Source organism: Microtus ochrogaster, unplaced genomic scaffold (genome assembly GCF_000317375.1).
Source record: "Microtus ochrogaster isolate Prairie Vole_2 unplaced genomic scaffold, MicOch1.0 UNK3, whole genome shotgun sequence".
NCBI lineage: Eukaryota > Metazoa > Chordata > Mammalia > Rodentia > Cricetidae > Microtus > Microtus ochrogaster.
The window spans coordinates 8,303,684-8,316,025 of NW_004949101.1; the positions used below are offsets into that span (position 1 = coordinate 8,303,684).

The 12,342-nt window shown below is 39.7% G+C and overlaps 1 protein-coding gene across 6 annotated transcripts in view; it reads left to right on the plus strand.

Moving 5' to 3' along the window:
• Tasp1 (taspase 1) overlaps positions 1-12,342 on the plus strand; it is a 221,528-nt gene that overhangs the window by 11,911 nt on the left and 197,275 nt on the right. For all 6 annotated transcript variants that reach the window (XR_003378538.1, XM_026788512.1, XM_005365529.3 and 3 more), the window contains 2 exons: positions 6,636-6,703; positions 7,369-7,437. Coding sequence is in view for 3 of the 6 variants with exons in the window: in XM_005365529.3 (XP_005365586.1) it covers positions 6,636-6,703; positions 7,369-7,437 (137 nt within the window). In the remaining 3 variants the exon portion in view is untranslated. The remainder of the gene's footprint in view (positions 1-6,635; positions 6,704-7,368; positions 7,438-12,342) is intronic.

Consider the following 12,342-nt stretch of genomic DNA (forward strand, 5'->3'; position numbering starts at 1 on the left):
AGGCAGGCGAATCTCTGTGAGTTCGAGACCAGCCTGGTCTACAGAGCTAGTTCCAGGACAGGCTCCAAAGCCACAGAGAAACCCTGTCTCGAAAACCACCCCCCCCCCAAAAAAAAAGAAAGAAAGAAGAGGCAAGATGAGGCAAATTTATGGAATTATGTGTACTTTTACTCAGTTAAATGTAGACCTGGGACTTCTAACTCCTGCTTCCGAATCTCTGGTTCATTGTCATCTTGACTGTACCTTTTTAGCAATACATCCATAATACCAGTAAGTAACTGTCTTTAAAGTTATTGGTAAACAGTGCAAGAATCATCTGAAACTTGGACAAGTAGTAACAGCTTTAGATTTGGAAAACATTGCTTTTGTTGACTCTTGTGATTCTTTTCTTCCTTTCAGACACACTCTTGATGATAATGGCACCAGCTAAAGACTGTGCTAGAGATCAGAACGAGTAGGGATCAGTCTGGGTGATGGCAGAAAGTGGTGATCATGGGCAACCTCTGCTCCTCCCTTCTGAGTACTGACCAGGCCTGACCCTGCTTAGCTTCTGAGATAGCTAAGATTGGGTCAGTTCAGGGTGCATGGCCACAGACACATCCTCATTTTTTTTTTTTTTTTTTGGACACAGAGTTCTCTGTGTAACAGTCCTGCCTATCCGGAAACTCCCTTTGTAGACGAGACTGACCTCAAACTCACAGAGATCCACCTGCCACTGCCTCCCAAGTGCTGGGATTAAAGGCATGTACTACCATTGCCCAGCTACACCCTCTGTATCTAAATTATTGGAAAGTCAAACAGATTGTTGATTACAAAGAAGTCTATATTTTTACTTTTTTTTTAAAGATTTATTTATTTATTATGTATACAGTGTTCTGTCTCTCTGTGTGGTTGCTGGCCAGAAGAGGGCACCAGATCTCATTACAGATGGCTGTGAGCCATCATGTGGTTGCTGGGAATTGAACTCAGGTCCTCTGGAAGAGCAGTCAGCGCTCTTAACCACTGAGCCATCTCTCCAGCCCCTATTTTTACTTTTTTAAAGGGTTAAAGATTACATTTCTCACAAAATATATAGCTGTTTTGTTTAGCATTAGACTTACCAACATTTAGTCATTTGATTAGTACAGTTTTGTTTTTACCTAGCTATTGGCTAACCTGATCCTGACAATAGTAAGAGTCAGCTCTCTATGGGGGCACATTACAATTCCAGCACTTGGGACATTGTGGTGGGAGAAATACCATGAGTTTGAGATCAGTCTGGGCTACATAAAGAATTCCTGGCCACCTGAGTTACCCTGAAGAATCCAGTCCAAACCAACTAACTAACCAACCCACCAATCAACCAACCAACTGACTGACGAACCAACCAGAAAAAAAAGCCAAAACAAAATAGCCCCTTTTAAATTTTTGAAGAAATATTTATTTTTTAAATATGTGCATGTGAATATAGGTGCTCACAGAGGCCCAGGAGAGGGTGTTAGATCCTTTGGAGCAAAAGTTACAGGTAGATATGATCTGTCTAGCAAGTGTGAGAGCTGGAAACTGAGCTGGGGTTCTCTGCAAGAGCAGTACATGCTCTTAACCACTGAGCCGGGCTGAAGAGATAGCTCAGTGGTTAAGAGCACTGACTGTTCTTCCATAGGTCCTGAGTTCAATTCCCAGTAACCACATGGTGGCTCACAGCCATCTATAATGAGACCTGGTGCCCCCTTCTGGCTTGCGGGTACACATGGAAGGAATGCTATACACATAATATAATAAATAAATAAATATTAAAAAAAAACAAAAAAAAACCCCACTGAGCCATCTCTCCAAACCCATCCATTAAAGTTGAAAAACAGAGTCTTATTTCTATTTAGTGAATTTCAGGGTTACTTGTAGTAGAGAAATCATAGCTTGCACAGTGCAAACACAATAGTGCAATAGTTTTTGCTGTGTCCCATTGCTTGGGAGTGCTCTGAGTGCTGAGCCTGTCTTTCCTTTGTCAAACAGGGATATGAGCAAGTATTAACCAGATTCTAAAGATTAATTGGGGCCACATTAAGCCCTTTTCTTTATTCTACTCAGAAGAATTTGCATACTAAACTTTTTGCCAGTAATATTCCCGCCTTACCAAATATTGCTGAAAGATTGGGATCCCTGAGATGGAATACAGCAGACCTAGGATCACATGCTTCACCCCATAGGACTGCATCCGTTAGTGTGGACTACTAGGCAGCATCCCTGATAGTCTATTGGTAATGCCTGCTTGATCTTAACTTTAAACATTTATTCTTTGAAAATTTTATATATGTATACGATGAATCTTGATCATCTTTCCCCCAGTCCTTCCCTCCAGCTTTCCTCAGCCCCTCCCCAGCACATCTCCCTTCCAACTTCCTGTTTTATTTTTTTCTTTTTAAACAACGGAGTCCAGTTATTGTTGCCCACATATGCAAGGATGTAGAGTCCTCTGCTGGGCTTTGGGCAGCCTTCTAGTGGCCATCACCCTAAAGAAAAATAACTCTCAATTCCTCAACAGGCATTAGGAGCCCCACCCATTTCCATGCTGGATATATTCTTTTAAAGATAGTTTGATCTTGTGTGTCTTGTATAACTAGTTATAACTAGGTGCTATGAGTTTTTGTTTAGTAGCCACATGAAAACAGCATTTCTTCCATCCTCAGGTCCTTCCATTCTTTCTGCTCCTTCTCTGTTCTCTGAGCCTTGCAGGGGGCTAGGAGTGGTGGTTAATGTGCATGTTGCATTTGTATCTGAGCACTCATAGTTACTTATTTTCAGCACTTTGGACAGTTGTGAGTCTGCAGTAGCCAGTATCTTCTTTAGTAAAAAGATTGTCTGACAAAGATTGAGAACAGCACACATTTGATGGATAAATATTTAGAGAGCAATTTGACAAAATGGCCATTTAGCAAAGCAACATTGATAGGTTCTCCTGTAGAGCCTATAACCTTCCTGACCATGCATTTTGACTGAGAATAGTGCCTGGCATGAATTCCCTCCTGTGCAGCAGACCTCAGATCTAATCACGAGAGTGGTTGGTTATAGCTATGGGCAGTCTTACTGCTGTTGCACCAGTGGGTCCATCATGCCCCGTGGGTTTGTATTGTAGTGTTCAGGGTCCAGAACACCGTTGATGTCTCCTCTCCTCTAGTACATTCTAGCATTATGAAAGCTAGCTAGCGGGAAGTTTCCTGATCAGTTTGATTGATTTCTATGTCCTGTAACTGAAGTACGAGGTGTCTTCAGCACTTAGGTATTACTCTGTACTTATGGTGGACAGTCAGGAGCAAAGGCAGTAGTCTATATTGTTTTTGGTACTTCTGGGAACTTCCTGGCCAATAATTCATAGGGAGTTGACCTGTTCTTGAAACAGATATTTAATAACCCATCATTTGGAAACAGTCTGTTCATCCATGTGGGGTACTGACATCTAAACTTTTTTTTTTAAAGAAAAAACTAAATATAATTAGCTTACCAAAGGATGTGGTTTAATAATGCTTCTCCATAGGTTGTTAGTTTTGGTTAGACCTACCCCCTGTACTCCTTTCCTCAACCACTGCCCCCTTCTTCTCTTCAGCCTTTAGCTCCTTGTACTACCCCCTCCCATGTTCTTCATATCATATGTGTTCTGCTATCTCTTACTTTTATTTTTACTTGAGTTGCAAGATCATGTGGCTTCTTTATGCACAATGCACACTTCATTTTTGTTAGCACTTTCATGTCTCCTTGTTTCTCAGTCCTCTTTACTCCACTGTCCGCTTGAAACCTCTCTGCATTCACCATTCCACCTCTGAATTTCATTTCCCTTCTATTTTGGTGTCCTCCCCCCTGAATGAGTTCCCCAGGTTAAACACACGAAACAAAAGATTTGAAGGAAGGGTCTATATATGAGAGGAACATGCAGTGTTTGTCTTTGGGCCTGGTGACCTCACTCAGTATTTTTTCCAGTTCTATTCATTTGTCTACAAATTTCATGATTTGGTTTTTCTTTACAACTGGGTAATATTTCATTGTGTGTATGTACCACATTTTCCTTATCCATTTGCCAGTTTTTGTATATCGAAGTTGATTCCATTCCTAGCTGGTGTGAATAGAATGCCAATGACTATAGATATGCAAGTCTCTGCTGTACGATATAGTTCTTTTGGGTATGCATATCCAGGAGTGGTACACCTGGGTCATATGGTTCTGTTTTCAAATACTTGATTATTTTTCCTCTGTAGATCATGCCGTCAAAAGAGAGCTGTGAAGATAGGTTTGACCAAGACTGATAGTGACTCTATGAGCTTTTAGCTTTCTCTGAAAGAGAAACTTTTTGAGCCTTAGGGACTCTAGTTGCTTAAACATTGTTTCTGTTGTCCCAGGTCCTTGTAACACTGTTTGTGGTTCAGTTTTTTTCTCAGCCTTGAGAAAAGTTGTGTTATGTTTTCGCTAGATCCACAGGAGAGTTGGGAGATTAGACATGTAACTTTAACCTTCCTTAGCTTTGACCTCTATGGAATCTACTGAATTAGGAGAGTCATACTAAAGAACTTTAATAAGAACATTAGCCATCAAGAGTTTAACGTTCTTGTTTCTCTTCCTTTTGCTCCCCTTTCTCCTTGTACTCCCATCCCTAGCTTGACCCTCTTAATTAAAAATAAGGATCTGGAGAGATGGCTCAGACTTTAAGAGCACAGACTGCTATTCTAGAGGACAGGAGTTCAATTCCCAGCACATACATCGTAGTTAACAATTGCCTGTAACTTCAGTTCAGGGGATCCAGCGCCCTCTTCTGGCCTCTGTGGACACTGCATGCAAGTGGTGCATAGACTTACATATAAAATAAAGACACATAAATGTTAAAAAGCATCAGAAAGCATTTGCTTTTTTTTTAAAGATTTATTTATTTATTATGTATACAACATTCCTTCCATGTATGTTTGTATGCCAGAAGAGGGCACCAGATCTCATTATAGATGGTTGTGAGCCACCATGTGGTTGCTGGGAATTAAACTCAGGACCTCTGGAAGAGCAATCAGTGCTCTTAACCTCTGAGCCATCTCTCCAGCCCCCAAGCATTTGCTTTTGAAGAGGACTCAAGTTCACATCTCAGCATTGATGTTGGGCTGCTCACAAACACAAGTACCTCTAGCTCCAAAGAATGGAACACTTTTCTTCTGTTTTTCTTGGATACTTGTGTGAATATGCACATATAGACAGACACACAGAATTAAAAGTAATAAAAATAATTTTTAAAAATTTACTTATGTATTGTGTGTGTGTGTGTGAGAGAGAGAGAGACAGAGACAGAGACAGAGAGAGAGATACATGTGTGCACTCGTGGAGACCAAAAGAGGACATTGGATTTCGTGGAGCTGGAGTTGGGTGGTTGGTTGTGAGCTGCCTGATATGGGTCCTGAGAACTGAATGGGGTTTCTTTGGAAGAACGGCAGGTGCTCTTAACCACTGAGCTGTCTCTCTAGTTCCAAGGATAAATTTCCTTAAGGAAACTAGTTTATTTGGAGGCAAACTTTTAAGTAACTCTCTGTAGGATTTTTGGAGAATTCTTGAGAATTTTAGATTCTAAATAGTTATTTCCCAAATTAAAAGATCACTAGAGAGGGACTTCAAGGTTCTTTGTTCCGGGCACCACCTGCTTTATCAACTCCATACCAAAGGAACTCCTGAGTTTAGTATTTTTTAAGTTAAAAACCACATCTATCTATCTATCTCTCTATCATCTATATCTATATATCTATCTATCTATCTATCTATCTATCTATCTATCTATCTATCTATCTATCTATCTATCTATCTATCATCTATCTGTCTCTATCTCTCTATCATCTATATTTATCTGTCTGTCTGTCTCTCTGTCTATCTCTCTTTCTCTATCATCTATATCTATCTATCTATCTATCATCCATCTCTATCTCTCTGTCTCTATCTCTATATCTATCTATCTATCTATCTATCTATCTATCTATCTATCTATCTATCTATCTATCTAATCTTGTCTGTCTGTCTGTCTGTCTGTCTGTCCATCTAATGTGTGTGGTGGTGGGGAAGAGCCTGTGCCACAGGACATTTATGGAGATCAGAGAATAACTTGTGGAAGTTGGCTTTCTCTTTTTGTCTTATAGGCCCCTGGAATAGAATTTAGGTTGTCTGGTTTGCTGCAGGTATCTCTAATCTTGGTAGAGGTTCTTGAAAGGGTGTGGGGAGTGATCATGGGAAGGATCTTTAAGGACACATGCTCTTCTTAGGAGCTCTGACAGGAAACTTTTTTGAATAAGGATAGCAACTGTATGCTATGGGAGCAAATTTTGCTCCTTCAGCCAATAGCCTTTAAGATACCAGCTCACTTGGGCATGGTCTCTTAAACTGTAAAAGCAGCTGTAAAAGCAGCTGTAAACATGCACCCTCTCTCTTGCTTCCGCCCCCCCCCTTTTCCCCTTAAATAAATAACTCTTTTATTACTCATAATTCTGAACTGATGTGGGATTGTTTTGTGATTTATGTCATCAACTGTAGAGTCCCATACAGCCAAGGCCCTGGGACTGCATGTGTGGGCTGCTTTTCTAGTTGGTGGAGCCACTGGTAGTTTAGCAGTTACTAACATTTTTTTGTTCTTTGTTTTTTTACTGTAGGTGCAGGTTATCATTCAGAATCCAAAGCCAAGGAATATAAACATGTATGCAAACGAGCTTGTCAGAAGGTATGAGCAGCGTGTGTGTAATGCCTGTGATTCTGCATATGAAGCTTCACCTTGAGATTGAGAGTTTTACTTTTCATTTCCAGTGAAGTTTGGCTGGATCCCAAAGTTATTGTACTCATATTTGTAGGACTTTAGTCCTCAGTTTCTAGTTTGATCAGTGTTTTTAATTCTTTGAATGATGTTTAGCTTTCTCCTCTCCTTCCCCAGATTGAAGTCTGTACTTTTATAGTTATGAGCACATAAAACCATATCCTTTTAAATATTCCTACATGACTGAATTCTACGGAAAGGTGGGGAAAACTTCCTCTTAAGTAGTTTATTGTCTTTCTTCCTTTCTTTAAAAAATATTTTTTTGAGAATTTATATATGTATGTATGTATTTTATTTTATTTATTTTTTATTTTTTTATTTTTTTTTGAGACAGGATCTCATTTTGTAGCTCTGGCTGGCCTGGAATTCACTTGCCTTTGCCTTCCTGTGAATAAATACTTTTTTTGATGTCTCAGTGTCAGCAGGTCACACACCTTGCTCTGCTCTCAAGTGTGGAGTGGAAATGCTGACTGATTTTTACTCTGAGTTTCTCATACTTTTAAGTCTTTGCAAAGCTTATGAAAGGTTTGCCGAGCTGGTTTTACAGTGAATAATTTCTCCTCTTGGTTCCGCAGGCAATTGAGAAGCTGCAGGCTGGTGCTCTTGCGACAGATGCAGTGACTGCAGCTCTGGTGGAGCTTGAGGTATTTCTTCTCTCTTTTCATGTTTTATTTAAAATATTTGAATTTATGTTCCTTATTTTTAAATGGCATGAAAATGCTGAGTTAGCCATATGTCATGTAACCAGTGTTTCCCACCAATATTACCAAGGCAATATAAAGGATTTTGAAACTGAAAGGATGGTTTTTAAAAATTATTTTCATTGGTGACTTTTCCTGAGTTAAAAAAAAATTGTTAATTCCTTCTTCCTCTTGTTTTTGTAGGATTCATGGTTATAAAAGTTATTGGTGATAGTTATTTTCAGTAGGACAGTTTTTGAAGTTCACATCCCCAAAATGAGATATATCTTTATCTCACATGATGTCAGCTCTCTAGCAGTGTCAAAAGTGGAAAGACAAGTTTTTTAAAAAATTTATTTATTTATTTATTTAAGATTTCTGTCTCTTCCCCGCCACCGCCTCCCATATCCCTCCCCCTCCCCCAATCAACTCCCCCTCTCTCATCAGCCCGAAGAGCAGACCGGGTTCGAGACAGGGTTTCTCCGTAGCTTTTGGTTCCTGTCCTGGAACTAGCTCTTGTAGACCAGGCTGGCCTCGAACTCACAGAGATCCACCTGCCTCTGCCTCCCGAGTGCTGGGATTAAAGGCGTGCGCCACCATCGCCGGGCTCTAAAGACAAGTTTTATCACAAACGTAGCAGATAAAATCCTGAAGCTTTATGTGTGCGTTTTGTGAGAGTGCCCTTGTTCCTCTGGGATTTTCAGGACCTTTCCAGGTTTACAGTTCAGTGGGATTTTCAGGACTGGTCCAGGTTTATAGTGGGCACTGAGTTGAGTTGCGGAGGCTCTTGGTATCCACAGTGAGAGACTCCCAGTCTCTCTGACTCTGGAGTATTGATGACTTTGAGGCTTGAAAAGACTGCAGTGTGGTGAGGATGGGTTTGTTAGTGAGCTGACCAGATCATAGAGATGACTGTTTCACTGGATATGAAGACGTCTTGGGGAGGGAAGTGAAGACATGGGGATGAGCAGCGATGAGTGTGAAGGAGGAGGTGTGAGGTAAAGTAGACATTCCCAAGCTGACAGTTGTGGGCTTTTGCTTAGCCTTTGATATCAGGGAAAGTAGCTAGGGAGTTGATGAAAGCCCTGGCCATGTTTTCTGTACACTCTCTCTCATTTAACTGTAGAGCTGCACTTTGAATTATTGCTTTGTACATTTTAACCAACATTTGTAACATATCATGCTAACACAATCAAGGCAGGTTGGAAGTGTGTGTGTGTCGTATGGTTATTAGTTCTATTGACGTTTGGCCTCTGAAACATCTGATGTTGGGATTTGTTGGCGCTTGCCTATTGGGACCTAGCGTATCATTCATAGCAGAATGACACTGGGTGTATTAGAGCCTGCCCATAACTCAGTTCTATCTGTAATAGAGTGAAAATAATTCCTGCTTACAGAATTATGAAGATTACTATATATCAATCACTTAGAGTGCTCTGTAGGTTATAGTAAAAGCTGTTATGATGTGTTCTACAACCATCAACGACTGTTACTTTGTAAAGATTTTTAGATGTTCTCATTAAAGATGGTAAGTGACATGAGAAAGGAGGTTATTGTATTTACTGCTAAATCTTCCTTTATTTATCCCTTTGTAGGGATATCCCTTTGTGTTGTCCCTTTGTAGAAGGTGATGTCACAATTTTCATTTTGTGGAGTCAGTATAGGTCTGGGGGGAAGCTTAAAGAGTAATGCAGAAATATGGTATTATGGCAGTCATGAACAGAAAATTATATAAAATTAGGTTCAAAACACTTTAGAGTAACTTTAAATTTTGTAAGTTAAAGCTATATCATATTGAATATTTGTTTCTATTTCTCCCTGCTTTTGTAAATAATTACTTATTTATAGTGAAAAAAAACTTTTTGGAACCTCATTATGGTGATACATGCCTATAATCTAAACATTCCCTAGGCTGGGCATGTTTGAGGCTAGCCTGGGCTACTTAGTGAGACCTTAACAGCTGCAAACTCACAAGCAACAAAATCCATTCTGGACTAATGAGTTATTCATAAATAGGTGAAATTTATAGTATTTAAAATTTTTTAAGATGTTTTATTTTTATTTTATGTGTATGAGTGTTTTGTCTACAGGTAGCCTTCCTTTCTCGGATTCTTGAGTACTGGGATTATAGATAGGAGAAGGCTAATCCTGGGTTTGAACCTGACACCTGGCAAGAGAGGACTTTAGCTGACAAATTGCTTTCATCAGAAAGGGCTATGGGTGTGTGTCTGAGGCATTTTAATTATTAATTGGTGTAGGAGACCCAGCCCATTATGTGTGATGCTAGATGGAGCAGGTAGGCCTGGGTTGCAGGAGAAAACAGGCTACTGTCCTGTTGGTCTCTGCTTCAGCTCCCACGTCAGATTTCTGCCCTGGCTTCCCGCAGTGGTGAACTGTGACCTGAAAGTTGTAAGACAAAATAAACCCTTTCCTTCCAAATTTCTTTTTGTTAATTCCACTGGTTCGAGACCACTACCACAATTTAAAGCTACATTTATAGCAAGCTTTAATTAAACACTGGCCAAGTGGATGGGCTCTTACCAGGTTCATCTCCAGGTTTCCAGAAGATGGCCCTGAATCAAGTTTTGCAGCATCTTAAGTATTTCCCTTAGATCCAGTCAGGGACAAGCATGCGTCTGGACATTCCTTCAGCCTACATCCAGTCAGGGACAAGTGTGAACCTCTTGCCCACATGTGATCCAACATATTCGGTGCAGACGGGTCAAACAAACTTGTTTATGGGAGTGGAAACATGTTGCTTGTTATATCCCATAAACAATAGCATCCAACATTTGAGGAACTGTTTTTTGGAAGGGGCTTGTAGATCAGAGGCATTTTGCTTCATGGATCCCTATGGCGTAGTGATTAAAACTTAAAATGTAACTATGATTTTCACATTTTCCATGATGTTTATCATATTAATAAGGAAGCTAGCTAGGATTAGGTGTCGTATATCTTTTATTGAAGTGCATGCGCATAGTTTAAATGTCAACTGGGAGGATTTTCCTGTATTTTAAGAATTATGTGGTCATTTCCTTTACTGTTCCCTGGAATCTGTCCACCTTAAGTGTTTGAAATATATTAAACCCAGGATAGGTTTTCTTCTAAAGAGTTCAGTTGGGCTGGAGAGATGGCTCAGAGGTTAAGAGCATTGCCTGCTCTTCCAAAGGTCCTGAGTTCAATTCCCAGCAACCACATGGTGGCTCAAGAGTTCAGTTGAAGCTATTATTGTAATATTGAAACTATTATTGTAACTATTGAAACTATTATTGTTATAGTTTGGATTAATGGAAAGAATAAAAAAATTGGATTATGTTTTCTCTGTTTAGATGAATATGTCATCCTAAGTCCTTTGAGCATTCTGAAATGAGAAAAATCACAGGAACTCTGATTTATATTGTTTTACATTCAAGAGTAACATCCACCGTCAAATTTAGTCATCCCCTTCATTTACGTCTCATCCTAGCTAGATGTGCCTTTTCCTTTGGATTTAGAAAGATGCGTTTTTTGGTGTTATAAGAGGAGATAAGGTCTCTCTATATTAGTTTAGGCTGTCCTTGACTTTATAATCCTCGTGCTTCAGACACTCAAGAATTGGAATCACAGATATATAGCATCAAGCCTGATTCACTCCAGAGGGTGGGAGGGTTTGTGCACCTGTGTGTTTGTGTGTGTGAATGTGTGTGAGTGTTTTGGTTTTCTAACACAGGGTTTCTCTGTGTAGCCTTGTCTGTCTTGGAACTTGATTTGTAGACCAGGCTAGCCTCACAGAGATCTGCCTGCCTCTGCCTCTTAAGTGCTGGAATTAAAGGCGTGCCCCACCACACCCGGTTGTGTTTATCTTTTTAAAAATTAAGGTTTTTCTTAATTAGAAGTATTAGTATTAGTATTTTTATTTGAGATAGGTTCTCTCTGTTTAATTCTGGCTATTCTGAACTCACTGTGTAGAGCAGGATGGCCTCAAACTCACAGAGATCCTTCTGTGTCAGCCTAAAGTTAAGTTTTTTAAAAAGTGTTTTATTTATTTATTTATTTATTTATTTATTTATTTATTTATTATGCATACAATATTCTGTCTGTGTGTACGTCTGCAGGCAGGAAGAGGGCACCAGACCTCATTACAGATGGTTGTGAGCCACCATGTGGTTGCTGGGAATTGAACTCAGGACCTCTGGAAGAGCAGACACTGCTCTTAACCACTGAGCCATCTCTCCAGCCCTAAAACATATTTTTTTTTTCAGATATATTTTTGTTATTGTAGTGCAGGCTGGCTTGATTTATAGTTCTTCAGATTTCACAGCCTTAGTGCTGGTATTATCTTTTATTTTTTTTTTCAAATTTATTTTTGTGGGTTTTTTTGAGACACAGTAGCTATGGCTGTCCTGGTACCTGCTATGTAGATCAGGCTGACCTCAAACTCACAGAGGTCTGCCTCTCTCTGGGCTGACTCTTCCCTTCCCAATGATGGGATTAAAGGTTTGTACTACCACACCTGCCTAGTTATATATTTTGATTAAATAAATTATATAATTTAAATAAATTGTCTGTTGTTTTTTCTTTGACAGATACTAGAATTGGTATGAATTCCTTGAGCACACTCCTAAACACAGACTGAAATAACTGAAATGAAATGGTTTAATGATTCTTACTGGCTAAAAAGGGTATTTAGCCTTGTGTTTAAGAAAGTGTGATCATTTGTGTTTTTCCAAATAGTGAGTGTTTAAATACCAGTATCAACTTTATACAGTAGAGGAGGACGAGACAGGTGAAACAAAAGGGACTTTTCACACGCACCTTCCCCTCCTTGGCATACCCTCTTACATTCCTTTCTCCTCCTCCTCCTCCTCCTCCTCCTCCTCCTCCTCCTCC